This window comes from Melanerpes formicivorus, unplaced genomic scaffold (assembly GCF_026170545.1).
Source record: "Melanerpes formicivorus ecotype bairdi unplaced genomic scaffold, bMelFor1.0.p_v2 SCAF_56, whole genome shotgun sequence".
Lineage (NCBI taxonomy): Eukaryota > Metazoa > Chordata > Aves > Piciformes > Picidae > Melanerpes > Melanerpes formicivorus.
This window is the reverse complement of record NW_027142408.1, coordinates 369,415-397,298: the sequence shown is the minus strand read 5'-3', so window position 1 is coordinate 397,298 and position 27,884 is coordinate 369,415. Positions and strand designations below refer to the sequence as shown.

Sequence of the window (27,884 nt, the reverse complement as noted above, 5' to 3'; positions counted from 1 at the left end):
CAATCAGGGCAGTGCTCCCGCCCTCCGCGGGGAGAGCCGCGAGGCCCCACCCACAGGCCGGAGCGCTCCGAGTTCTGATTGGCTGGCAGGGACAAAGACGGGGGGAGCGGTTGTCAATCAGGGCAGGGGGTGAGAGGCGCCATCTACGGGCTCGGCGCCGCGCCATAGGGAGCGGAGCGAAGGGAGGCACCGCGGGGCTCGTCCGCGCTCGGAACCTTGGGGCGCGGGATCGCGTTTCCCGCCGGCCGGGCCCGCGCGCTGCTGAACGCCGTGAGTCGGGGACGCGTTTCCGGTGGAAGTGCTGGCGGAGGCGGAAAATAGGCGGCGGCGGCCGCGATGGCTTTGCCCGGTGCCCCCGCTCCGACCTCGGCTCCGGCCGCGGTCCAGGCGCCGCCGCCGCCCCCCACAGTGTTGATGACGGTTCGGGCGGGGCTGGCGCAGGCCTCTCGCCTCCCGCCGCTGCCTGCCGCCGCCGCGCTCCGCCTGCAGCTCAGTGTTGAACCGGAGGTCGGCGGTCAGCGCCGCTTCCGACTCGGCCTGCGGCACCCGGAGGCGGCCGGCGGCGCGGTGAGAAAGGGGGGACCCCGGGCAAGGGCAGCGGCCGGGGGTGGGGGTCAGTGTCGTCCTCCCCATCCCGGCGCCGGACAGGGCGAGCCCCTCGCTGCGTCGATAAGCCAGTCCCCTGCCAGGGAGCGCTGCTCGGTGTGGGGCCCGAAGAGAGGCGTCTGCGATCAGAGCTCGGAGCTCCAACTGAGTTGACCAGGGATGGTTCCGGGGCCGGGGCATCTCCCACCTCCCTGGGCAGCCTGGGACAGGCTCTCCACACCCTCCCCGGGCAGAATTTTCCTCAGCTCCAGGCTCCATCTCCCTTTCCCAGTTCAAACCCAGCACCCCGGGTTTGGCCCTACACCCCCTGATCAAGGTGGAACCCCCTTGACCTCCTCAAAGGCCGCCAGAAACCGTCCCTGGAGCTTCTCTTCTTTAGGCTGAACACCCTCAACTCCCTCAGCCTGGCCTCACAGCAGAGGGCTTCCAGCCCTCCCATCATTGCTGTGGCCTCCTCTGGACCTGCTCCAACAGGTCTATATAGAAGTTCCTGAGCTTCACTCACGGAGTCACAGAGCCCTTTCACTTGGAAGAGACCAAACTGCTCTGGGGGTATTTGAGTCTGATTTGGGAGCATTTGAAGTGTCTGAGCCCTGATTTGGTGCATTAGAGGCTGGATTGGGAGCATCTGAGGCCAATTTTGGGGTGTTTGAGGCCAGATTTGGACCATTAGAGGCCAGATTGGGTGCACTAGAAGCTGAATTTGGTGTATTAGAAGCTGAATTTGGTGAGTGTCAAGCCAGGTTTGGGGCATTTCAGGCCAGATTTGGGGTGTTAAAGGCTGAATTGGGTGAGTGTCAAGCCAGGTTTGGGGCATTTCAGGCCAGATTTGGGGTGTTAAAGGCTGAATTGGGTGAGTGTCAAGCCAGGTTTGGGGCATTTCAGGCCAGATTTGGGGTGTTAAAGGCTGCATTTTGTGAGTTTCAAGCCAGGTTTGGGGCATTTCAGGCCAGATTTGGGGTGTTAAGGGCTGAATTTGGTGAGTTTCAAGCCAGGTTTGGGGCATTTCAGGCCAGATTTGGGGTGTTAAAGACTGAATTTGGTGAGTTTCAAGCCAGGTTTGGGGCATTTCAGGCCAGATTTGGGGTGTTAAGGGCTGAATTTGGTGCTTTTCAGGAGGGATTTGGTGCATTAGAGGCAGACTTTGGGGTGTTTGAGACCCATTTTGGGGCACTGTAGGGTGGACTCGGTGCGTTTCAAGCCGGGTTTGGGGATTTCAGGCCAGAGTTGGGGTGTTAGAGGCTGAGTTTGGTGCAGCAGAGGCTGCTCTGGGCGCACTTGAGGCCGGTTTTGGTCACTTGTTGCTGGTTTTGGTCACTGGATGCCGTGCCCCCCTCTCTCTGTCCTGACCTGGCCGCTGTGCTCGCCAGCTGATCGCCGAGTACGACCTGCGGGACGTCTCGTACCGGGTGCGGGGCCCCACCAGCCACGAGCTCTCTGTCCCGGGCTCCTCAGACCCTGCCCTGGGATTCACCTTCCCCGAGGAGCGGGAGGCCCAGCGCTGGTGGACCATCGTCAGCAGCTCCCTGCGGGAGGTGCAGAAAGGTTGGTGTGACCCCAGCGGCTCCCCCTGACCCACCCCCAGGAAGGGGCTGCTGGGCTCCTCCCAAGGGGGGGGGGCACAGCTGGGGCTGCTCCCAGCCTGGAATCTTTGGGAGGAGCAGCTCCTTGGGGCTCCCCCAGGAAGCTCCCAGCCTGCTCCTTCCCTGGGGTGTTGCCTCCTGCACAGCTGGAGAGGGATGTTTGAGGGGGCCTGGGGGTGGTGGAATGTCTGATGAGACCCCCAGAGAGGGGGTTTGGGGGGGGGGGGGGCCAGATACAGTGGCACTGGGGGGCCTGGCCCAGCACCACACTGGGGTGGGAGCTGCTGATGTGAAGGGGGAGGAAGTGGGGAGGTCTGGGGAGCCCAAGGAGCCTGTGTATCTCAGTGCCATCCCATGCCCAGTGTCGTCCCCCTGTGGTCTACCCAACCCCATGCCTTCCATCTCTGTTCAGGAGGTGGCACAGCCCTGCCCTGCTCCTGCCTCTGGGAGGGACAGTTGGTGACAGTCCTTGCTCAGGTGGCACAGTCCAGCCCTGACCTGTTTCTGCCACCTGGAGGGGATGACAGCTGGTGACAGTCCTTGCTCAGGAGGTGGCACAGCCCAGCCCTGACCTGCTCCTGCCTCCCCTCAGCTTCTGACTCTGCGCTGCCAGCCCCGGCCCCATCGCTGCCTGCTGCTGCCGCCGGGGGTGCCTCAGGGGATCAGGATCCAGACACAGCTCTGGCCTTGGAGCTTTCCCAGACAGGTACTGGGGGAACTGGCTTGGAACTGGGAGTTGTTGGAGCTTTGGATATGTTGGGAGCTTGAAAAACTCCACCAGAGACAGGCTCAGACCTGGGGCCAGAAACAGGCTTCTGAGTCACTGAGGCCTTGAGGGTGGAAGAGGCCTCCAGGCTCCTGAGTCCGACCACTGACCCAGCACTGCCAGGGCACTCCCAAACCATGGCCCTCAGCGCCACAGCTCCAAAGCTTGGAACCCCCCCCAGGGATGGGGACTCCACCACTGCCCTGGGCAGCCTGGGCCAGGCCTGCACAAGCCTCAAGAGGCAGAAATTCTTCCTCATGGCCAACCTCAACCTCCCATGGAGCAATTTGAGGCTACTTCCTCTTGGCCCAATGCTTGGCACAAGAGATCTCAGCCCCACCTGGCTGCAGCCTCCTCTCAGGGTCTTGCAGAGAGCCACAAGGTCTCCCCTCAGCCTCCTTTGCTGCAGGCTCCACACCCCCAGCTCCCTCAGCTGCTCCTCACAAGCTCTCCAGATCCTCCCCCAGCTCCCTTGCCCTTCTGTGGGCACTTCCAGCTCCTCAAGGTCCTTCTCCCTCTGGGTGCTCAGTTGGGCAGGAAGAGGACAGAACCTCTCTCTGGGTGTTGGTTTTGCCATGGCACGTGGGGTTCAGACCCCCCCAGGTGCTGGCAGTGCCGGTGCCGTGGCTGGCAGCGGTGGTGCCATGCCCTGGGGCTGATGTTTGCCCACCAGCTGCTGGGTGATGCCTCTCTCCACCCCCCAGAGGACCTGGCCCTGCAGCTCGCCCGGGCCGTTGAGCTGGGTGCCGAGGAGGAGGCCTCGCGCTGCGCCGTGGCCCTGGCTCGCCGGCAGGCCACCCTCAGCATCCTCCTGAAGGAGTCCAACTATCCCCCGGAGGAGATCAGGTGAGCCTCTCAACCACCACTGCCACCAACCCCCTAGGGCCTTTCCAGCCACTCTGTCCCCAGCCTGGAGCCTTCCTGGCCTTGGTGGGACCCAAGGGCAGGACCCAGCACTTGGGTGAGGTTGACCAAGGCTCACTGGCCTCACCCAGCCAGCCTGGCCAGGTCCCTCTGGAGGGCCTTACCTGGCCTTGGTGATCCTCATCCCATGGATCCAGCCTGGCCAGGTCCCTCTGGAGAGCTCCTCTAACAGCTTTCATCTTGTTTGCAGCATGAAGGTGGGGGTGGAGGACGCCACCTCCTCGGCCAGCATCACCATCATGGTCCATCCCCACACCACCATCGAGGCGCTCAAGCAGCAGGTACCGAGTGGGGCAGGCTGGGCACCAGCGTGGCCAGTGAGAGCCCCACAGCCCCTTCCTCAGCCCCTGAACCTGTAGTGGTTGGGCTGAGCACTGCTGGGGTGGGGGGGGAGAGGAGCCTGCCCCGGGGGCTCAGGGCGGGGGGAAAAGGGGAGGGAGAGGAGCCCGCCCCGGGGGCGTGGAGCTGCTCCTCCGCTGCTCCTGGTGGTTCTCTGGGCTGGCCAGCAGCCCCTAGCGCGGGGGGGCAGCATGGGGGTGGGCTCAGGACGTCCGTGCTTGCCCAGGTGTTCCAGGACTACGGGTTCCACCCGCTGGTGCAGCGCTGGATCATCGGGCAGTGCCTGTGCGTGGACGAGCGCACCGTGGGCTCCTACGGCGTGCGGCGGGACGGCGACGCCGCCTTCCTCTACCTGCTGGCGGCGGAGGTGGCCGACCTCAGCCGCTGGCGCTACGAGGAGGACCTGGCCCAGCTCAGCGCCGCCTCCCTGCCCCACGACGGCCCCGGGGCGGGGCGCAGATACAGCACCCTGCCCGGCGCGGCCGCGCACAAAGGTCTGTGCTGCTCCTGCTCCGCCCGGCCCCGCGGCTGCCCACCAGGGGTCCCCATTGGGCTCTGCGGAATGGGGATGGGGACCCGGGCATGGTGGTGGGGCTGGGGCAGCGGGGGTGAGGGTATTGGGCTGGTTGGGGTGGTATCCTCTTGGGCTGGAGGATAAGGTGGTGGTGGTGCAGGAGCTGCTGCATTGGTGGAAGAGGCCAAGTGGTTGCTCTAGGATGGAGCAGACCCAATGTTGTCCAGCTTGGGAAGCTGCTGAGTTTGTTCTCCATGATGGAGCAGACCCAATGTTCTCCATCTTGGCAGCTCCCAAGTGGTTTCTCCATGATGGAGCAGACCCAGTGTCCTCCATCTTTGGCAGCCACCGCATGCTGGCAACCCCTGTGCTTGGGAAGAGCAATTCTGGTCTTCCTGGTCCTCCTTTCACCACAAGTTTGGTGGGGAGGTCTTGGGGTCACCATAGGCACTCCAGAGTCCTGCACCAGGGGCTGCTGAGCTTCATGGCACCAGGAGTTGGCTTAGTGCCACGACCTGAATCACTTTGTGCCGATATTGGGGCACGGTGAGTGCCATGGCTCTGTGTCCCTAGTCTGAGACAAGTGTTCTCCTCCCCGGGGACGGGAGAGTTCCCCTGGGCTGGTTGCTCAGTCTGTGGGCTGGTGGTAACGTCCTGGCTTTGCTCCCCAGGCTCAGGGAGCGAGGCCAGCCGCAGGATGAGCATCCAGGAGATCAGCCAGCACCTGGACATGCTGCAGCTGGGCGACGCTGCCGCTGCCCAGCCGGCCCCTGCCCCGCGCCTGCCCTCGCCCGTGCAGGTACCTGCCCAGTGCGCTGTCCTGCAGCTCCTCCTGGGTCCCACCAAGGCCACAAAGACTCCAGGCTGGGGGCAGAAGGGCTGGAAAGTGCCCAGTGGAAAAAGCCCAGGGGGGTTGGTGGCAGCAGCGGGAGAGGAGCCAGTGTGTGCCCAGGTGGCCTCTTGGCCAGGAGCAGCCCCAGGCTGGGCAGCAGGAGCAGGGGAGGGATGGTGCCCCTGAACTGATGGCACTGGGGAGGCCACTCCTAGAGTGCTGGGCTCAGCTCTGGGCCCCTGATTCCAAGAAGGACCTTGAGGGGCTGGAGGTGTCCAGAGAAGGGCAAGGGAGCTGGGGAAGGGTTTGGAGAACTTGTGAGGAGCAGCTGAGGGAGCTGGGGGTGTGGAGCCTGCAGCAAAGGAGGCTGAGGGGAGACCTTGTGGCTCTCTGCAAGCCCCTGAGAGGAGGCTGCAGCCAGGGGGGGCTGAGAACTCTTGTGCCAAGCACTGGCAGCCTCAGGTTGCCCCAAGGGAGGTTGAGGTTGGCCATGAGGAACAATTTCTGCCCCTTAATGCCTGTGCAGAACTGGCCCAGGCTGCCCAGGGCAGTGTTGGAGTCCCCATCCCTGGGGGAGGGGTTTCCAAGCCCTGGAGCTGTGGTGCTGAGGGCCACGGTGTGGTGCTGCCCTGGCAGTGCTGGGTCAGTGGACTCCATGAGCTCAAAGATCCCAGGGTGGGTGCCAGGGCAAGCCCGGGATGTCCCTCCACATTCCATCCCTCCCTGTTGCCTCCCTGCAAAGCCCTTTTCCCAGCCTCTCTGCTCCCCAGGCAGGCTGGTCGTGCCCCAAGTGCACCTTCATCAACAAGCCCACGCGGCCGGGCTGCGAGATGTGCAGCGGCGCCCGGCCCGACGACTACGTGGTGCCCGGCGGCTACACCCCGGACGAGACCGAGCTCTGGCGGATGCAGCAGGAGCAGGAGGGCATCCGGCAGTACCAGCAGGTACCGAGGGGGCACCGGGCCCCCCCCATCCCCTGCGCCCCCGGGAGGGTTCCAGGGGCTGTGGTGTTGGCTTGGTGTCTGCTGCTGCTCCAGGGTGGTTGCTGTGGTGTGGGGGAGAGGAAGATGGGTGACAGGATGTCCACATCTCAGCGTGGTGTGGTGTGCAGGGAGCTCTGGGGCTCACCCAGGGCAGCCCCCTGCTCCAGCAGGGGCACCCCCAGCAGGTGCCCAGGATCCCCAGGCCCAGCTGCCTTGGAGACTCCACAACCTCTCTGGGCAGCCTGCTCCAGGGCTCAGAAGCCTCCAAGCTAAGAGGTTGCTCCTGAGGGAACCTCCTGGCTTCCACTTTGTGCCTGCTGCCCCTTGGCCTGGCCCTGGCCACCACTGGCAAGGGGCTGGCCCCAGCCTCTTGTCCCCCAGCCTGCAGATGCTGAGAAGATTCCCTCTGAGTCTTCTCCTGCCCAGGCTCAGCAGCCCCAGGTCCCTCACTCTTCCCTCCTCAGAGTCTCCTCAGCAGCTTCCCAGCCTGCAGTGGCCTCTGTGCAGCAGTTGCCAGTCTGTGAGCTGGGGAGCCCAGCCCTGGCCCCAGTTGTGCAGCTGTGTGCTGAGCAGGGCAGAGCGGAGGGGCAGGAGAACCTCCCTTGTCCTGCTGGCCACACTCTGCTGCATGTCCCCAGGGGACCCTTGGCCTTCTTGGCCACCTTGCTGGCTCATTGGTGGCTCAGAGTCAGTTTGGATTCAATGATTTGGTGACAGGCAGCGCTCTAGAGACTGCCAGGTCCAAGACCCCTAAATGCCCCCTGCTAAGGCAGGTCACTCACCCAGCTCTTGCAGCTTCTTTTCTCACCTCACCTAGTTCTGAGTTCCATGTCCTGCCAAGGTCCACATCATGCCAAGGAGCTCTTGGGTCCCCTGCATGTGCTGAAATCTGGTTCCTGCTTCCCGGAATCACTGCTGGGTCATCTTCTTTCATCTCCCCACTTTGTGAGGTTCCTGCCAAGGAGCTCTTGGGTTCCTCCTGGTTCCTGCTTCTGGAGTGTCTGGGAGGCCCTCTTCTCTCCCTGCATCATGAGGTCCATGTCATGCCAAGGAGCTTCCAGGCTCCTTCTGTACACTGCAGCCTGGATGCTGCTTCATGCTGGGGTTTATTCTCTCATCACATCACATCTTGTGGTCCATGCTGTGCCATGATCAGTGTCATGCTGAGGAGCTCTTGGCTTCCTCCTGGTTCTTACTTCCTGGACTCTCTAGGTGGGGCTTCTCTCATCTCACCATGTTATGAGGTCCATGTCCTGCCATGAAGCTCTTGGGTTCCTTCTGTGCACTGAAACCTGATTCCTGCTTCCTGGAATCCCAGAGGGGAGGCTGCTTCTCTTGTCTCACAGGCTCCGTGTCATGGTCTTGGGCTCCTCCAGGTTCCTCCTTCCTATAATCACTGGGGAGATTCTCTCATCTCATCACATCATGAGGTCCATGTCCTGCCCAGGAGCTCTTGGGTTCCTCTCATGCACTAAACTCTGGTTCCTAGCTCATGGAATCCCTTGCAGGGGCTGCTTCTCTGATCTCCCCATGTTGTGAGGTCGGTGTTACTCCAAGCTGCTCCTGGGTTCCTACTGGTTCCTGCTTCCTGGACTCTCTGGGAGGGCTCTGCTGAGAGCCCCAGGTGGGGCTCTCTGTGGGTCTGGGGGTGTCTTCAGCTCGGGCACTGACCAAAGCTTCTCCTCTCTCTTCTCCCCCCGGTGCCACCATCCCACCGGGAACAGGTCCTGGGCTCCCCGGATGACTTCATCCTCCTGTCCTCCTCCGACTTCAGCTAGCACCCACCTGGACCTGCCCCATCTGCCCCCCTCCCCCCAGCCAGGCCTTGGTGCCCCTCAGGGCTTCCTGGTGCCCACCAGCACCCAATGCCCACCAGGACAGCCCTGTGTGCACCCAACTGGGCCACCCCTGGGCCACCTCGCTCCGGCCCAAGACTTGACGCAGGAGAAGGGCCCTGAGCTGGGGGTGTGGGGCTCCAGGAGCAGGGGCTGAGCCCTTAAAGGGTCATGCAGGGGGTCTCAACCCCCCCTGGGTGTAGGGGGAGCATGAGGGGGCCACCACTGGTCCTGTTGCTGCCAGCCCTTGCCTGGGGGCTTCAGGGAGGAGCTGGCGTGGCTAGGGCCGCTCTGGGGGGGTCTCAGGCTCAGGGGGGTCATGTTTTTGGGGCCCTCTTAGCCCTGGGGAGCCACATTCTGGGGGTCTTAGGCCCATGGGGGGTTGTGCTCTGTGGATGGCATCGTGGCAGGGTGAGCTCAGGAGCTGGGTGGGTGTCACTGGTGGAAGAGGCCAAACCCTGTAGCCTTCCCTGACTGATACCAGCCCTTGGCAGGGCACTTGGCCTTGTGGTACCCAAAGGAATGGGTTTGGGGGTGTTTGAGGTGTGGGGACTGTTTTGGGGGTCCCCAGTGCCACACTGGTACCCTCAGCCCTGGCACAGGCCTGGCAGAGCCACTGTGCCCACGCCTGGATGGTCCCTTCATTGTTGCCCCATTAAAGCCTTACCCACTGGTGTGGCTCTGCCATCTTGTGCCAGCTGCTCTGTGCTGCTCTGTGCTTTGGGGGATAGCTGGGGTGGTTTGGCCCTGTCTGGAGGTCCAAATGCCACCAAAGCTGCTCTATCACTTCCCTTCTGAGGTGGGTAGGGGAGAGGGGAAAATAGAACAAAAGGCAGCAGTAAGATGGAATCATAGAATGGTCTGGGTGGAAGGGACCTCTGAAGCTCATCCACTCCAACCCCCTCTGCAGTCAGCAGGTCAGGTTGCTCAGGGCCCTGTCAAGCCTCAACTACCTCCCTGGGCAACCTGTTGCAGTGTTCCACCACCCTCATGATAAAGAACTTGTTCCTTACATCCAGTCTAAATCTGCTTTTCTCTAGGTTGAAGCCATTGCCTCTCATCCTCTCACTGCAGGCCTTTGCAGACAGTCTCTCTCCATCCTTCTTGTAACCCCCTCCAGGTACTGGCAGGCTGCTATTAGGTCTCCCCACAGCCTTCTCTTCTCCAGGCTGAACACCCCCAGCTCCCTCTGACTGTCCTTGTAGCAGAGGTGCTCCAACCCCCTGACCATTTTCATGGGTCCTCTCCATCAGGTCTGTGTCCTTCCTGTATTGAGGCTCTGGAGCTGGACACAGTGCTGCAGGTGAGGTCTGACCAGAGCAGAGTACATTTACTAGGAACAAGTTAGTCATCATAACAATGAGCACAAGCCAGGGCTGCACCTGGGAGCAAAAGCCAAGAGCCCTCACAGGATGCTAGGGGTTGGAAGGGACCTCTGGAGATCTCTGAGTCCAGCCCCCCTGCAGAACAGGACCATAGCACAGGTCACACAGGAGTGCATCCAGACAGGGCTTGGAAGTCCCTGGAGAAGGAGACTCCACAGCCTCCCTGGGCAGCCTGCTCCAGGGCTCCATCACACTGGCAGGAAAGAAGTTTCTCCTCACGTTGAGGTGGAACTTCCTGTGCTGGAGTTTACCTCCATGGGCCCTTGGCCTGTCACAGGGCACAAGCAAGAGGCCAAAGGAGGTGGTGTTCTCTGCTGCCCATCAGCAGGCAGTGGTGGGTCCCAGGGAGCAGGGCTCTGTGTAACTGTTCCTCTGGAGGACAGACACCATGGAGGAATCTCCTCCTGCCTCCTTCTTCACTATGTCCTATGGCATGGAGTACCTTTGGCCAGTTTGGGTCAGCTGTCCCAGCTGTGTCCCCTCCCAGGGTCTTGCCCACCCCTCAGCATATTCCTGGCGCTTCCTCCCCAAGCTGGGCACTGAGGCTCCAGGGCAAGCTCACGCCAAAGCTGGGCCTTGGCAGCTTTCATTGGTGCCAGCTTGCTGGGAGTGGAGGCTGGACTGGGTGTTGGGGAGGGGGCACAGGGTAGGAGAGAGCACAGGGAGTCCCCTGGCATGGGCCTGGCAGAGCTGCCATGCCCACACCAGCCTTGTCAGGGGCCCAGCATGGGTGATGCTTGGCAGCGGGTTGGTGACTCTGGTGCTGCCAAAGTACCGGTGGCACCCTTGGTTGGTGGCCATGAGGGCTGTGAGAGTGTGGTGGAGTGGTGCCAGCCTCATCAGGCTGTGCCAGCTCCTCTAATGCTGGCACTCTCTGTTGGGCAGAGCTGGAGATGCCCTCTCCAGCCTGCCACCCTCAGCTCTGGCTCAGGAGACATCCACTGCAGCAGGAGGCCAGGGGCTACTGGAGGAGATAGAGGTCTTGGGCTTGGTTCAGAGGCCAAATGCTGCTCTTGGGCTTCCCTGGTCTTACTCTTGGACCTCTCTGGTCTTGGTCTTGGTTCAGAGGCCAAACACTACTCTTGGGCTTCCCTGGTCTTGGTCTAGGACCTTCCTGGTCTTGGTTTTGTTTCCAGGACCAAAATCTGGTCTTGAACCTCCCTGGCTGTGGTCTTGGTTCAGAGACCGAAGATGAGTCTTGAGCTCCTCTGGTGTTGGTCTTGCACCTCTCTGGCCTTGGTCTTGTTTCCAAGGCCAAATGCTGCTCTTTGGCTTCACCACTCTTGGTCCTCTCTGGTCTTAGACACAGTCATGGTTGAGACCAAACACTGGTCTTGGGCCCCTCCTTGGAGCTGTTGAGCCCAGCCTGGGGCCTGGTGGCAGTGCTGGGGGGGTCTGACTGGGGCTGCCCCTCTCTGGCAGGCACTGGAGGCCGAGCGGCTGAACAACTTCCAGCAGCTGCTGCGGCTGGAGGAGGAGGTGCTGGTGACCAACCGGGAGGTGCTGGAGTGTCTCATCTGCTTCCAGCAGGTGCCCCCGGGCCAGGGGGTGCTGCTGAGGGAGTGTCTGCACAGCTTCTGCAGGTACCACCCGCCAGAGACCACCCCCAGCATCTTGGTGACCAGCCCCGAGACCCCCCCGACCCTCGTGGTGACACCATGAGCCCCTCATCCTTGTGGTGACCAGCCCCAAGACCCCCCACAGCCTGTAGGGTCTGAACCCCAAGACCCCAACCATAGTGGTGAGCAGCTTCAAGACCCCCCCAGCATCTGTGGGGTTCAGTCCCCAAGACCCCAACCATTGTGACCAGCTTCAAGACTCCCCCCAGAATCTGTAGGGTATGAACCCCAAAGACCCCAACCATTGCAGTGACCACCTCCAAGACCCCCCAGTCCTCATAGTGACTGCCCTTGAGCCACCCACCATCAGTGACCAGCCCTCAGGGAGATCCCATGAGCCACTCACCCTTGGAGTAAATGGCCAGGAGATCCCTGTTGTTGTGGGGACTGCTCCCAAGCCCCCACCCTCATGGTGACCAGTTTGGAGCTCTCCACCATCATGTTGAGTTGTGAAACCACATCAGGCGTCACAGTGCCCAGCCCCAGGCCCCCTAACCAGCACAGTGACGGACCCCAGGCCCCCTAACCAGCACAGTGACCGACCCCAAGGCCCCCTAACCGGCACAATGACCGACCCCAGGCCCCCTAACCGGCACAATGACCGACCCCAGGCCCCCTAACCGGCACAGTGACCAACCCCCAGGCCCCCTAACCGGCACAGTGACCGACCCCAGGCCCCCTAACCATGACGAAGGCCAAGCAGGCAGCCCCAGCCCTCGTGGGGAGCATGGTGGGGAGCAGCCCCCAGCCCTGCCCTGGTTCCCGCAGGGAGTGCCTGCGGCAGGTGATCAGCTACAGCGAGGAGCCGCTGGTGGCCTGTCCCTTCCGCGATGACTCCTACGCCTGCAGCAGCCACCTCCAGGAGCGCGAGATCCGGGCGGTGAGTGCTGCCCGCCGCCCTGCCAGCGGCTCCTGCCGCGCCCTGCTCGCTGGGGGAGGTCTCAGCTGACTGGAGGTGTGGGCAAAGGTGATGCCTGTCTCCAAGGAGGGTCTGGGGAGCTACAGAGCTGTCAGCCTGACCTTGGTGCTGAGCAAGGCCATGGAGGTCATCTTGAGGGACATTGTGTGGCACGTGCAGGACAAGCAGGGCCCGCTCAAGATGAGTTCAGGATGGGTAGGTCCTGCTCGAGGAACCTCATCTTGTGCAATGAGGTGACCCTTAGTGGATGAGAGCAGGGCTGTGGCTGTGGGTGTGTCTACCTGGACTTTAGCAGAGCCTTGGACTTGGGTCTCCCACAGCATCCTCCTGGAGAAACTCCTGGCTTGGATGAGTGGAGGATGCCCTGGGTTAAAATCTGGACCAAAGAGGGGTGAAATCCAGTTGGTGGCTGGGCCTGGTGTCCCCAGGACTCAGCACTGGGGAGAATTCTCTGCAGTGTCTTCAGCTATAGTCTGGATAAGGGGATGGAGGCACCCTCAGGATGTCTAGAATGACAGCAAGCTGTGGGGCAGTGTTGAGGTGTTGGAGGGTTTGAAGGCTCTCCGGAGAGGTTTGAGGCTCTCCAGGGGGACCTGGTCAGGCTGGCTCGCTGGGTGAGGCCAATGGGATGAAGTTGACCAAGGCCAAGTGCTAAAGGAGGAGGAGAAGTGTCTGGGGAACTTGTGAAAAGCAGCTGAGGGACTTGGGCTTGTTGAGCCTGGAGCAGAGGAGGCCGAGGGGAGACCTTGTGGCTCTCTGCTAGTCCCTGAGAGGAGGCTGCAGCCAGGAGGGCTGAGAGCTCTTGTGCCAAGAGGAACTGACCTCAGGTTGCCCCAGGGGAGGTTCAGCTTGGCCACAAGGAGAAGTGTCCTCACTCAAAGGCTGCCCAGGGCAGTGGTGGGGTGCCCATGGCTGGAGGGGATTCCCAGCCGTGGATCTGTGGTGCTGAGGGCCGTGGCTTGGTGGTGCCCTGGCAGTGCCGGGTTGGCCTCCGTGAGCCTGGAGGTGCTGCTGCAGCCCAGCCGCCTGGCTGAGGCCGTGGCCGCCCCCAGCTGGTGTCCCCAGCCGAGTACCGACGCTTCCTGGAGCGGGGTCTGGCGCTGGCCGAGCGCCGCAGCCCCAACAGCTTCCACTGCCGGAGCCCCGACTGCCGCGGCTGGTGCATCTACGAGGACTCCGTCAACGAGTTCCGCTGCCCCATCTGCCAGGCCCTCAACTGCCTCCTCTGCAAGGTGAGACGCCCACCCCCCCCCCGCGCCCTGCCGCCGCCGTGCCACCCTGCGGCGAGTGGCTCAGCGGTGCCCCGGTGCCCTGCCAGGCCATCCACGAGGGCAGGAACTGCCGGCAGTACCAGGACGACCTGCAGGCGCGGGCACAGAACGACGCCGCCGCCCGGCAGACCAGCGACATGCTGCAGGTTCGTGGGGGGCAGGGGGGATAACAATAGCTCTGTTAATGGCGTTGTACCGAGAGAGAGGTGCCGCTGATTGCTTTGTCTCAACGCGGAGGAGGAGAGGGAAGAGCTCTGGGGGAGGAAAGCGCTTCGATGTTCCTGGGGTACAGGCTGACACAGCAGCTGGCTGCACCCTGATGCCATCCAATGACCGAGGGTCAGAGTCTGTAACCGTTCTGGGAGTCACTGGTGGGAGCTCGAGAGTTAGTCACTAAGCTGCAAGCTGACATCAGTTTAACAGGTTGCCCAGGCAGCCAGGCTGGATGTGGCTGTGAGCAACCTGATCTAGTGTGAGGGCTCCCTGCCTGTGGCAGGGGAGTGGAACTGGGATCCTTGAGGTCCCTCCCAACCCTGACAATTCCATGATGCCAACTGGGAAAGAGTGGAAGAAACACACTGTTGGAACAGGACCAGATGCATCTCTTGTGTTTTGGGAACTGACCTCAGAGGAGGGCATTTCAGAGACCCTGAGGGTCACAGACAGGCTTTTGGAATAGCAACTGCAGCCATTGAGGGAGGAAAGTTGTCTGTTGGACCTGAACCTCCCGAGGGGCTCAAGGGGGCTCTGGGGGGGGCTCAGCTGGGGTTGCTGTGTCCCTGATGGGCACCTGTCGCCCGCTGGCAGACGCTGGTGCAGCTGGGGGAGGCCATGCACTGCCCCACCTGCCTCATCATCGTGCAGAAGAAGGATGGCTGCGACTGGATCCGCTGCACCGTCTGCCAGACCGAGATCTGCTGGGTCACCAAGGGCCCGCGCTGGGGACCGGCGGTGAGTGGCAGGGGAGGCAGCAGGGACCACTCCCCCCTGGTGTCCCTGAGCTATGAGCATAGCCAGGCTGTCCCCAGGAGCTCCCAACCCTGACCTTGATTCTCTCTCCCCCTATCAGGGTCCTGGGGGCACTGGGGTGATTGACATGGGGGCGGAAATTAGGGACTCCCACCATGTCCCCAGGCTCTGGTCATGGCCAAGCTGTCCCCAGGAGCTCCATGGTGGCCTCCCATCCTGCCCTCGGTGGGCTCCAAACCTTCACCTTAATCCCCTCTCCCCCTATCAGGGTCCTGGGGACACTGGGGTGATTGACATGGGGGGGCATTAGGGATTCCCCCTGTGTCCCCAAGCTTTAGTCATGGCCAAAGGGCCAGACTGTCTCCAACAGCTTCATGGTGGGCTCCTATCCTGCCCTTGGTGGGCTCCCACCCTGACCTTGATCCCCTCTCCCCCATACCAAGGTCCTGGGTACACTGGGGTGAGTGACATGGGGGGCACATCAGGGACCTCCCTGGTGTCCCATTCTGACTCTGCCCTCCTCTCCCCTCCCAGGGTCCTGGGGACACCAGTGGTGGGTGTCGCTGCAACGTCAACGGGCAGAGGTGCCACCCCCAGTGCCAAAATTGCCACTGAGGCCCCCACAGCGACGAGGGACCTCCTGGGGGGTACCCAGCAGCAGAGCCAACCAGGGCTGGGAGCCACTCTCCTGACACAGAAGGAAGGGCCCAGCCTCGGGCACAGCCGGTGCCACAGCCCAGGGACGCTTCTGTTCGCAGCCAGGGAAGGAGAAGAGAGAGATGAGGTGATGAGGAGGGACACGGGGCACCCAGATGCCACCCAGGTGCCACAGTGCCCTGCATCAGTGCCACACAGGGACGGAGTGGGGGGCTCAATGGAGCCTGTGCCATCAGTGGAGGCCGTGTGGCAGGAAGTGATGTTGGCACAGCGGTGTGGGGGGGCCCAATAAAGCCGTCTGTGTGCCAAAGCCGTGCTGCCAGGGTGATGCCAAGTGGAGCTGTGCCAAGCACACAGGGCCAGGGACTAGGGCATCTGGCATGGGAAGACCCATGGCACAAGGAGTGACTGTGGGCAGAGCCAGGGCAGGAGGAGACAACAAAGGCAGAGCTGTGGCAAGATGAGGCACCATGCCATGGCCAGAGCTGCTGTGGCATGAGACCTGATGGCACAGGCAGGGCTGTGGCATGAGGAGACAGCATGGGCAGAGCAGGGCCACAGGAAGGCTCCTTGCTAGGGGCAGACACAATGCCAGGGTCAGAACTGTAGCACAAGAAGACCCCTTTGGCACTGGTAGGGCATGACCAGTGCTACACCATGAGTGGAGCCATGGCATGGGTAGACCCTGCACAATGAGCAGAGCCCTGGCACAGGTGCACAGACACCACAATACATACTGCCTCTTGGCAAAATGCTTGGCACAAGAGCTCTCAGCCCCACCTAGCTGTAGCCTCCTCTCAGGGACTTGCAGAGAGCCACAAGGTCTCCCCTCAGCCTCCTTTGCTGCAGGCTCCACACCCCCAGGTCCTTTTCCAGTATCCCCAGTCCAGGGGCATCATCCCTGCCTTGCTGCTGCTGCCCACCCTGAGGCTGCTTCAAGCCAGGGTGCTGCTGGTGGCCTTCTTGGCCACCTGGGCACACTCCCTGGCTCCTCTCCAGCTGCTGCCACCGACCCCTGAGGACCTTTTCTCCCAGGCACTTTCCAGCCCCTCTGCCCTGAGCCTGGAGCCTTCCTGGCCATGGTGGGACCCGAGGGCAGGACCTGGCCCTTGGCCTTGGTCAAGCTCATCCCATTGGCCTCACCCAGCCAGCCTGGGTAGGACCTGTGGAGAGCCTCCAACTCCTGCAGAGCCCCTGACCTCCAGCAGCTCACCTCCGCCCCTGCGGCAGCGCCGTGCTCGGAGCCGAGCGATGACTCTGGGCTCCTCCTCTCGGCCTGGCCCGGCCCCGCTCTGCCCAGCCCGCTTCGTTCCGCGATCGATTGAGCAGCCTCAGGCCTGTGCCTGCGCCGGCGCCCGGAGGTTGGGGGGCAACGGGGGAGCCCCGGGGGGCAACGGGGGAACCCGGGGGGCAACGGGGGAACCCGGGGTCGTGTGCGGCTGGGACGCGGCCGTGGGGTCCGTATAGGGCTTGGCCGGGGCCTTGCGGCGCCGGAATGGGTCCCTGTGGGGTGGGGAAGGGGCTGGGGGCGGTGCGGGCAGTGGGGACAGCCCTAGGGGGTGCCGGGTGGCTCCGCGGCTGTGGGGGGGCCGGTGGGGATCATGTCCTCCTGTGCCCCCCACAGCCCAGCGCTCGCCATGGGGCTGCTGTCGGACCCGCACTGCCGCCGGGCCCTGGCCCACCTCATCCAGCGCCTCAACACGCCGCTCTGGTGAGTGCTGCCTGGGGCACTGCCCCCCCCCCGACCCCCACCCCCTGAGCGCCCCCGGGCTGCCTCTGTGCCCCGCAGCACGCCCAGCCCCCTGCTTCCCCCCAGTCTGCTCTGCCTCCAGCCCCACCAGCGCCCTGAGCTGCCTCCTGGGGCTGTGCTGCTTGCTGGGTGTGCCCCGACCCCCCGGGCCCCCCCAGTGTGCGCCTACACCCCCCCACAGCACCCCGCCCCTGAGCCCCCCCAGTCCGCGTCTGCACCCCCCCCAACAGCACCCCACCCCATGAACCCCCCCAGTCCGCGTCTGCACCCCCCCCCCACAGCACCCCAGCCCTGAACCCCCCCAGTCCTTGTCTGCACCCCCCTCACAGCACCCCAGCCCATGAACCCCCCCAGTCTGTGTCTGCACCCCCCCCACAGCACCCCAGCCCATGAACCCCCCCAGTCTGTGTCTGCACCCCCCCCACAGCACCCCACCCCATGAACCCCCCCAGTCTGCGTCTGCACCCCCCCAACAGCACCCCACCCCTGAACCCCCCCAGTCCGCGTCTGCACCCCCCCACAGCACCCCACCCCTGAACCCCCCCAGTCTGCGTCTGCACCCCCCCCACAGCACCCCACCCCTGAACCCCCCCAGTCTGCGTCTGCACCCCCCCTCACAGCACCCCACCCCTGAACCCCCCCAGTCCTTGTCTGCACCCCCCTCACAGCACCCCACCCCTGAACCCCCCCAGTCTGTGTCTGCACCCCCCTCACAGCACCCCACCCCATGAACCCCCCCAGTCTGTGTCTGCACCCCCCTCACAGCACCCCACCCCTGAACCCCCCCAGTCTGTGTCTGCACCCCCCTCACAGCACCCCACCCCATGAACCCCCCCAGTCTGTGTCTGCACCCCCCCCACAGCACCCCACCCCTGCACCCCCCCAGTCCGTGTCTGCACCCCCCCCACAGCACCCCACCCCTGAACCCCCCCAGTCTGCGTCTGCACCCCCCCCAGCACCCCACCCCTGAACCCCCCCAGTCCGTGTCTGCACCCCCCTCACAGCACCCCAGCCCTGAACCCCCCCAGTCTGTGTCTACACCCCCCCACAGCACCCCACCCCTGAACCCCCCCAGTCCGTGTCTGCACCCCCCCTCACAGCACCCCAGCCCTGAACCCCCCCAGTCTGCCTCCCTGCCCCCTTTCCCAGTGCCCTGAGCTATGTCCTGAGGCTGTGCTGGTTTCTGGGGGTGCCCCAACGCCCTGAACCCCCACGGTCCGCTTCCCTACCCCCCCCCCCCCCGCCCATCGCACCCCAACGCCTGAACCCCCCAGTCTGCTTCTTGTACTCCCTGTCCCAGTGCCCTGAGCTACGTGTTGGGGCTGTGCTGGTTCCTGGCCCTGGCCTGGCCTCCCCTGGCCCCCCAGACCTACATCTCCGAGAACGCCCTGGGCTCCACCATGGTGCAGGAGCAGTTCCCCCTGGGTGCCCGAGCCCTCGCCTATGCCCGGCAGTTCGGGGCACACAAGAAGAAAGCAGGGTGAGGCCTGGGAGGGGCAGCGGGTTCCGGGTGCCGTGGCACCGGGGCAGGGCTTTGGGGGTGTTTGAGACCATGGAAAGGGGTTTGAGGGTGTATGGGAGGTGGTTTGGGGCTCATAAGGGAGGGTTTGGAGGTGTTTGAGCCTCTAAGAAGGAGCCTGGGGGGCTTTAGGGGTCTGTGGGGAGGGAGTTTGGGGCCTGCAAGGGAGAGTTCTGGGGGTGCTTGGGCCTCCTGGGAGGGGGTTCGGGGACTTTGGGCCTCTTATAGGGAGGTTTTGGGGTCCCTTGGGGGGGTCTGGGTTCCCACAGTGGGTCTGGGGTGCAGTGGTGGGATTCTGAAGTGCTATGGGGAGGAGGTTGGAGAGTGTGTGGTCCCATGGGAGAGTCTGGCATCCTATGGTGGATCTGGGGTGCCATGGGCGAGTTCTGGGGTGCCAAGGTGGGGTTATGGGTGCTCCCCCAGCAGGGTACCCGTGCAGTGGCTGGAGCAGGGGTTGTGGGGTGCCATGATGGGGTTTTGGGGTGCCCTCCCAGCGGGATGCCCGTGCAGTGGCTGGAGCAGAGTCTGTGGGGTTGTGGGGTGCCCTGATGGGGTTTTGGGGTGCCCTCCCAGCGGGATGCCCATGCAGTGGCTGGAGCAGAGTCTGTGGGGTTGTGGGGTGCCCTGATGGGGTTTTGGGGTGCCCTCCCAGCGGGATGCCCATGCAGTGGCTGGAGCAGACGCTGTGGGTTTGTGGGGTGCCCTGATGGGGTTTTGGGGTGCCCCCCCAGCGGGATGCCCGTGCAGTGGCTGGAGCAGAGTCTGTGGGGTTGTGGGGTGCCCTGATGGGGTTTTGGGGTGCCCCCCCAGCGGGATGCCCGTGCAGTGGCTGGAGCAGACGCTGTGGGAGCTGGGGCTGGAGGTTCACCGGCAGAGCTTCTCCCGCACCCTGCCCTTCCCGGACGAGACCCGGGAGCGATACGTACGGACCCCTGACACCCTCACCACAGCCCAGCACCCACAGATCCCAGCCTGGAGGGTCCTGGCCCCACCCAACACCCATCCCTGGGCATCCTGTACCCCCAAAACTCCATCCCAGAGGGTCCTGTGCCTCCTCCATCCCATCCTCTATCCTGGGAGTCTGTACCTCTCAAACCCCACCCTAGAAGGTCCCCTTAAATTCCCATCCTGGACATCCTGTACCCCCCAAACCCCATCCTAGGTGTCCCCAACCCCCCAAACCCCATCCCAGGCGTTCTGTGCCTCCCTAACCCCCCATCCTGGGTGTCCCCAACCCCCCAAACCCCATCCCAGGTGTTCTGTGCCTCCCCAACCCCCCATCCTGGGTGTCCTGTACCCCCAAAACCCCCATCCTGAGCATCCTGTGCCCCTCCAAAACCCCTTCCCAGGCATCCTAGGCATCCTGTGCTCCCCCAAACCCTCTCCCCGAGGGTCCTGTGTCCCCTCAAACCCTGTCCTGGATATCCTGTGCCCCCCCACAGTCCCTGTGCCCCCACAGATGGTGCATGGCACCAACGTGTACGGGATCCTGCGGGCGCCGCGGGCAGCCAGCACCGAGGCGCTGGTGCTGAGCGTGCCCTGCAGCCCTGGCACCCACAACAACCAGGCCGTGGGGCTGATGCTGGCACTTGCTGCCTACTTCCGAGGTGAGGCTCTTGGGGGGCACTGGGGTGGTGGGGAGCCAGCAGCTGGCAGCTCCCAAGGGTCTCTGGCTGTTTGGAAGGAGGGCAGTATGGGGAGAGAGTTGTGCCAAGGCTGTACTGGGCCCCAGTGGGGCTGGGCTGGGACAGGGACTGTGTTCCACTGAGGCTATGCCAGTCTCTGCCAAGGATATGCCAGAGCTGTTGTAGGCTAGCTGGACTTTGCCAGAGCAGGGAATGGGTACCAGAGCTGTGCCATGCTCTGCCAAGCTGTGCTGGACTTCACTGGTGTAGAGACTGGGCAACAGGGCTGTGCCAGGCTGTGCTGGGGATGTGCCAGGCAGTGGGGCAGGAGCTGCTCTTCACTGGGTCTGTGCCAAGCTCTGCTGGGACAGGAACCAGGCTCTGCTGGAACCATGCTGGGCACCAGGGCATGGGACTGGGCTTTACCAGAGCTGTTCCAAGTTCTGCCAGGACTCCACTGGGAATGTGCCAGCCTCAGCTGGTGCTGCATCAGGCTCTGCTGGCACAGGGAGCCCCTAGTGGGGTTGTGCGGGGCACAAGGGCAGGGAGTGGGCTGTGCCAGGCACCAGCAGGACTGTGCCAGTCTGTGCCAGCTTGCTGTTGCCCCCAGAGCAGATCTACTGGGCTAAGGACATCATCTTCCTGGTGACGGAGCATGACCTGCTGGGCACCGAGGCCTGGCTGGAGGCCTACCATGACATCAACCTCACTGGTGAGGTGCCAGGGGAGCAGGGGGCTGAGGGGCCAGGGGGGTTGGGTGCCAGGAGGTTGGGCTCTTGGAGGAGTAGGGTGCCTTGAGCCAGAGAGCTAGGGTGTTCAGGTGCCAGGGGTCAAGGTGCCATAGTGCCAAAGGATCAGGATTCTGGGGTGTCAAGGTGCCACGGTGCCATGATGGCACAGGTCAGGGTGCCAAGGCACTGTGATGTCAGAGTGCCATAGTGCCAGGGTGTTGGGGTCTTGTGATACCAAGGTGTCAGGGTAGTGGGATGCCAGCGTGTGAGGGTTCTGGGGTGCCATGATGCCAGGGTGTCAGAGTGCTAAGGTGCCCTGATGTCAGGGTGCTGTGGTGCCAAGGTGCCAGCGTAGTGGGGTGTCATGATGTGGGGTGTCAAGGTGGTGGGGTGTCAGGACACCAAGGTGCCAGGGTTGTGGGGTGCCATGATGTGGGGTGTCAAGGTGGTGGGGTGTCAGGGCACCAAGGTGCCAGGGTACTGGGGTGCCACAATGTGGGGTGTCAAGGTGGTGGGGTGTCAGGACACCAAGGTGCCAGGGTACTGGGGTGCCACGATGTGGGGTGTCAAGGTGCCGGGGTGTCAGGGCACCAAGGTGCCAGGGTAGTGGGGTGCCACGATGTGGGGTGTCAAGGTGGTGGGGTGTCAGGGCACCAAGGTGCCAGGGTAGTGGGGTGCCACGATGTGGGGTGTCAAGGTGCCAGGGTGTGGCAGTGCCAGTGCGCTGAGGCGCTGTGTGCCCGCAGAGGTGCAGAGCTCGGGCACGCCGGGCCGGGCGGGTGCCATCCAGGCTGCCATCTCACTGGAGCTGAGCAGTGACGTGGTGACCAGCTTCGACGTGGCTGTGGAGGGCCTCAATGGGCAGCTGCCCAACCTCGACCTCCTCAACCTCTTCCACGCCTTCTGCCAGAAGAACGGACTGCTCTGCACCATCCAGGGCAAGGTGAGCAGCCTGGCACCTCCTGCCACCTCTGCTGCACTCAGCTGCCCACCAGGGCTTGGACAAGCGATGGGGCAGGGGAGTTGTGCCAGCGGAGGGTGAGGTCACAGAGTTGGCATGGAATGGGTTGGGGCGGAGGAGACCTCTCAGATCAAGGCCAAGTGCTCCCCTAGCAGTGCCAGGGCACCACCAACCTGTGGCCCTCAGTACCACATCACCATGGCTTTGAAAGCTCTTAGAGCTCATGGAGTCCAACCAGAGACCCAGCACTGCCAGGGCAGCACCAGCCTGGTTCCCTGCCCCGGGGGAGATGACCGCTCACTGCTCCCCTGGCCGGGGGGATGACCGCTCTCTGCTCCCCTGCCCCGGGGGCTGATGACCGCTCTCTGCTCCCCTGCCCCGGGGGATGACCGCTCTCTGCTCCCCTGCCCCGGGGGGATGACCGCTCTCTGCTCCCCTGCCCCAGGGGATGACTGCTCTCTGCTCCCCTGCCCCGGGGGAGATGACCGCTCTCTGCTCCCCTGCCCCGGGGGATGACCGCTCTCTGCTCCCCTGCCCCGGGGGGATGACCGCTCTCTGCTCCCCTGCCCCGGGGGCTGATGACCGCTCTCTGCTCCCCTGACCCAGGGGAGATGACCGCTCTCTGCTCCCCTGCCCCGGGGGGATGACCGCTCTCTGCTCCCCTGCCCCGGGGGAGATGACCGCTCTCTGCTCCCCTGCCCCGGGGGAGATGACCGCTCTCTGCTCCCCTGCCCCGGGGGAGATGACCGCTCTCTGCTCCCCTGCCCCGGGGGGATGACCGCTCTCTGCTCCCCTGCCCCGGGGGAGATGACCGCTCTCTGCTCCCCTGCCCCGGGGGAGATGACCGCTCTCTGCTCCCCTGCCCCGGGGGAGGTGACCGCTCTCTGCTCCCCTGCCCCGGGGGAGGTGACCGCTCTCTGCTCCCCTGCCCCGGGGGCGGATGACCGCTCCCTGCTCCCCTGCCCCGGGGGAGATGACCGCTCTCTGCTCCCCTGCCCCGGGGGAGATGACCGCTCTCTGCTCCCCTGCCCTGGGGGATGACCGCTCTCTGCTCCCCTGCCCCGGGGGAGATGACCGCTCTCTGCTCCCCTGCCCTGGGGGATGACCGCTCTCTGCTCCCCTGCCCCGGGGGAGATGACCGCTCTCTGCTCCCCTGCCCGGGGGCGGATGACCGCTCTCTGCTCCCCTGCCCCGGGGGCTGATGACCGCTCTCTGCTCCCCTGCCCCAGGGGCTGATGACCGCTCTCTGCTCCCCTGCCCTGGGGGATGACCGCTCTCTGCTCCCCTGCCCGGGGACTGATGACCGCTCTCTGCTTGGCACACACCCTGACTGTGTGGTGGTTCTGCAGCTGCCACGCTCAGACTGGGAGTCGCTGCCCGGCTATGCCCACAGCCTGCAGACGCTGGCACTGATGGTGCTGGCGCAGGCCTCGGGGCGCCCAGGGGGGGACCATGGCCTCTTCCTGCGCTACCGCGTGCAGGCCCTCACCCTGCGCGGCATCAACAGCTTCCGGCAGAGCAAGCACGGCATGGCCGCCGTCGGCAGGTACCCAGGGGGCTCCTGGGCGGGGGGCACCTGGGGGCGGGAGGCATAGGGTGCCCCTCGAGGTCGGGGCGATGCTGGCACCACTCCGTGGGGTGAGACTGGGAGTGCTTTCCCAGGGTAGGGGGACACCAGAGGGGCTGTTATGGTGAGGGGACAGCAGAGGCTCTTCTCAGGGTGAGGGGACCCCAGAGGGGCTCTCCTAAAGGTGGAAGGATCCCAGAGGGTCTTCTCTCAGGGTGGTGAGACACTGGAACCTCTCCCTGGGGTGAGACTGGGAGCGGTCTCCAGGGTGGGGGGCACAGCGGGGGGATTCTGAGACCTCTCCATAAGTTGAGCCTGGGGCTGATCTCTACACCAGGGCTACACCTTGTGGGGCTCTTCTCATGGTGGGGGGCACCAGAGAGTCTTCTTGGGGTGGGGAGATGCCAAGGGGACATGTGGAGGTGATCTTCTCAGACTCAGGGGATACCAGAGAGACTTCTCTCAGGGTAGGGGTGACACGGGGGGTCTTGCTTGGGCAGGGGGATGCTAAGGGGACACGTGGAGGGGATCTTCTCAGAGTGGGGGGACACAAAAGGATCTTCTCCCAGGGTGGGGGGACACTTGGAGCTGTCTTTGGGGTGATACTGGGGGCTCTGCCATGGTGGAGGGACAGCAGAGAGGCTCTTCTCAAGGTGGGGGGATGCAAGAGGGTCTGTCCCCAGGCTAGGAGGGCACTGGGAGCTCTCCCTGGGACAGTACCAAGGAGACACCAGGGAGATCTCACCCTGGGGTGGGTGGGTTGGGGGTGTCCCGTGGTGGGCACCTCTGTGATGATGTCCTCAGGACCCTGGAGGGAATGTTCCGGAAACTGAACAACCTGCTGGAGAGGCTCCACCAGTCCTACTTCTTCTACCTGCTGCCCTCCCTCTCCCGCTTCGTCTCCATCGGCCTCTACATGCCGGCCTTTGGCTTCCTCCTGCTGGTCCTGGTCCTCAAGATATCCTTTGGGTGGGGAAGGGGCTAGAGATGGGAAGCAGGGGCAACCCTGAGCTGCTCAGAGCCTTTCCATGACCGTGCCCATCAGGCCCTGGACATCTGGATGAAGCTCAGCAAGAGCGAGACGAGCAGTGGAGAGAGGCTGTGGGATGGAGACCACGGTGCTGAGGAGGTCAGGAGGGTTCTTCACCCCATGCCCCTGCCCCCTTCTCCTGCCCCTTCATGGAGTCCCAGAGCCGTGGTTGGAAGTGGCCTCCAAGCTGATGGATGGGGACTCCACCACCAAACCATGGCCCTTAGCACCACAGCTCCATGGCTTGGAAAGCCCTCCAGGGATGGAGACTCCACCACTGCCCTGGGCAGCCTGGGCCAGGCCTGCACAAGCCTCAAGGGGCAGAAATTGTTCCTCATGGCTAACCTCAACCTCCTCTTAACTTAAGGCTGCTTCCTCTTGGCACAAAAGATCTCAGCCCCCCTGGCTGCAGCCTCCTCTCAGGGGCTTGCAGAGAGCCACAAGGTCTCCCCTCAGCCTCCTTTGCTGCAGGCTCCACACCCCCAGCTCCCTCAGCTGCTCCTCACAAGTTCTCCCAACCTTTCTCTCTTCTCTTTTCTCTTGCTCCTCCTGCATTTGGTTTTGATCAACCCCAATCCCAATGGCCCAGCAATTCAGCCTGGCCAGATCCTTCTGGAGAGCCTCCAATCCCTCTGGTAGATCCTCAAACCCTCCAGCAGCTCCTTCCAACCCCTCTGGTAGATCCTCAAACCCTCCAGCTGCAACTTCCAACCCCTCTGGTAGATCCTCAAACCCTCCAGCAGCTCCTTCCAACCCTCTGGTAGATCCTCAAACCCTCCAGCTGCAACTTCCAACCCCTCTGGTAGATCCTCAAACCCTCCAGCTGCAACTTCCAACCCCTCTGGTAGATCCTCAAACCCTCCAGCTGCAACTTCCAACCCCTCTGGTAGATCCTCAAACCCTCCAGCAGCTCCTCCAACCCCTCTGGTAGATCCTCAAACCCTCCAGCTGCAACTTCCAACCCTCTGGTAGATCCTCAAACCCTCCAGCTGCAACTTCCAATCCCTCTGGTAGATCCTCAAACCCTCCAGCAGCTCCTTCCAGCCCTCTGGTAGATCCTCAAACCCTCCAGCAGACCCCACCACCCCAGTGCCACCACCCTCTCCCCACAGGAGGCCCGTCCTGGCCTGCTGGTGCTGGTGCCGCCGGTGCTCATCTGTGAGGCCGCCGGCCTGGCCCTCTACTTGCTGCCAGTGCTGGGCCAGCAGGTGGCCACCCAGCACTTCCCGGTGTCCGAAGCCGAGGCCGTGGTTCTCACCATCATCGCCATCTACGTGGCAGGCATGGCCCTGCCCCACAACACCCACAGGTGCTGGGGGGGCTTGAGGGGGTCCATGGGTACCAAGGGAGGCTTTTGTGCACCCTTTGAGGTGCCACAGAAGGGTGTGGTGGATCTGGGGAGTGGTTTGGTGGGTCTGTGAAGTGCTCAGGAAGGGTGTTGGAGGTCCATGGGTATCTAGGAAGGGTTTGGTGTGGTCTTTGAGGTGCCACAGAGGGGGCTGGTGGGTCCATGAGGTACCAAGGAAGGGTTTGGTGTGGTCTTTGAGGTGCCACAGAGGGGGCTGGTGGGTCCATGAGGTACCAAGGGTTTGGTGGGGTCTTTGAGGTGCCACAGAGGGGGCTGGTGGGTCCATGAGGTACCAAGGAAGGGTTTGGTGGGGTCTTTGAGGTGCCAGGGAGAGGTGTGGGGAGTCCAGGGAGGGACTTGGAGGTCCATGGGGTGCCAGGGAGGAGCTCAGGGCTCCATGAGGCTCAGTGTTCCCAACCCCTGCTGCTGTGCCCCCTGCAGGGTGCTGCCAGGTGCAGGGGCGGCGCGAGGCTGGCTGGCACTGAAACTGGTGGCACTGGTGGCCCTGGCACTGGTGCTGATGGCCCTGGCCCTGCTCAACTTCTCCTTGGGCTTCCTCCTTGCTGCCACCATGGTGCCTGCTGCTGCTGCCGTGCAACCCAACGGCCCCAAGTGAGGAGGGGATACCAGGGGGACACACACCAAGGGGGTGCCCAGGGTGGGGGTGAGGGGGACACTCGGGGGGCTGGCACTGGGAGGGTTCTGGAGCTGTTCCTTGGTATGTGTGTGGGGGACACCAGTGGCTCACCATGGGGCAGAGGGGCGCCAATGGCACACCTAGGGGGGGCTCTTCCCAGGGTGGAGGGACATGGCAGGGTTCTCCCTGGGGCAGGATGATGCATGGGGGGTTGTTGAGGTTGGGGGCTGCCAGGGGCCCTCCATAGGGTGATGCCATGGAGATGCTGAGGGGGTCTCTCCATGGGGTGATGCCATGGTGGGATTTTTCCCTGGGTTTAGGGGATGCCAGGGAGGGGGACACTCGACAGGCTCTGGGGTCTCTCCCCAGGGTGGGGGGGTGGGATTCCTCTCAGGGTGATGTCAGGGGGGGTCTCTCTGTGGGCTTAGGGGATGCCTGGGTGGGGGACACTGGGGAGGCTCATTTGGGTTGAGAGATGCCAGGGGTTTGCCAGGGGTTCTCCCTGGGCTGATGCCAAGGAGACACTGGCGAGGTCTCTCCCTGGGGTTTGGGGATGGCAGGGGGGCGCAGGGAGGGTTCTGATGCCCTGTGCCCCTCTCCCTGCCCAGGGTACTGCTGGCAGCGGTGCTGGTGCTGGCGACACCAGCGGTGACGCTGCTGCTGGGCATCTTCCTGGAGCGGGAGCTGCTAGAGGTGCCCGCGGGTGCGGGCGAGGGCTGGCAGCTCTTCCTGGCAGCGCTGGGCGAGGGGCTGCTGCAGCACCACCTCTACGGCTCCTGCCTCTACCCACTGCTTGCCCTCGGCGTCTACCCCCTCTGGCTGCTGCTCTGGAATGTGCTCTTCTGGAAGTGACCCGTGGGCCCGCCCAGGGACCCTGGAAGGACACACGGAGGGGCACATAGGCTGTGGATGGACCCATGGATGATGGACGGACACACTCCCCCTCGGGCTGCTGCTCTGGAGCCTGCTCTTCTGGAAATCACCCATGGACAGACAGACAGACCAGGGATGGACACACTTCCCCTCTGGCTGCTGCTCTGGAGCCTGCTCTTCTGGAAATCACCCATGGACCAGGGGTGGACAGGCAGACCATGGATGGACTCATAACCCACTCTGGCTGCTGCTCTGGAGCCTGCTCTTTAGGAAGTGACCCATGACCATGGATGGACAATAGATCCACAGATAGACCCACAGACCCATACCCGGTGTGGCTGATGGTTGTAGGGGGGGTAAGGGGATCTCTGCTGGGCCGTGCCGGGCACAGGGCATCTCTGCTGGTCCGTGCCGGGCACAGGGATCTCTGCTGGTCCGGGCCGGGCACAGGGCATCTCTGCTGGTCTGTGCCGGGCAGCGGGCATCTGTGCTGGTCCGTGCCGGGCACAGGGATCTCTGCTGGTCCGTGCCGGGCAGCGGGCATCTCTGCTGGGCGGGGGCGGGGGTGCTCCGTTTGTTCTGCGGTGTCGGTCCCTGGTCCGTTCCGCGGGTCCAATAAAAAGCTGGGCTGTGCCGCAGGC

The 27,884-nt window shown here is 63.6% G+C and overlaps 2 protein-coding genes across 2 annotated transcripts; both read left to right on the top strand.

The window, feature by feature from the left end:
• Positions 1–264: 264 nt before the first annotated feature.
• On the top strand, positions 265–15,169 carry SHARPIN (SHANK associated RH domain interactor). The gene is made up of 14 exons (XM_068161084.1): positions 265–567; positions 1,977–2,151; positions 2,782–2,895; positions 3,660–3,801; positions 4,070–4,160; positions 4,445–4,712; positions 5,404–5,531; positions 6,335–6,508; positions 11,190–11,350; positions 12,155–12,266; positions 13,358–13,537; positions 13,624–13,722; positions 14,384–14,527; positions 15,080–15,169. Exons 1-14 carry the CDS (start codon positions 337–339, stop codon positions 15,158–15,160), a joined length of 2,100 nt encoding a protein of 699 aa, XP_068017185.1. The 5' UTR covers positions 265–336; the 3' UTR covers positions 15,161–15,169.
• A 1,189-nt stretch (positions 15,170–16,358) lies between these two features.
• On the top strand, positions 16,359–27,881 carry GPAA1 (glycosylphosphatidylinositol anchor attachment 1). Its single transcript, XM_068161085.1, has 13 exons — positions 16,359–16,563; positions 16,827–16,913; positions 18,253–18,432; positions 19,282–19,393; positions 19,931–20,078; positions 20,707–20,808; positions 21,574–21,770; positions 23,138–23,334; positions 24,160–24,311; positions 24,399–24,484; positions 25,498–25,694; positions 26,175–26,345; positions 26,979–27,881. Exons 1-13 carry the CDS (start codon positions 16,454–16,456, stop codon positions 27,220–27,222), a joined length of 1,983 nt encoding a protein of 660 aa, XP_068017186.1. The 5' UTR covers positions 16,359–16,453; the 3' UTR covers positions 27,223–27,881.
• The last annotated feature ends 3 nt before the right edge of the window (positions 27,882–27,884 follow it).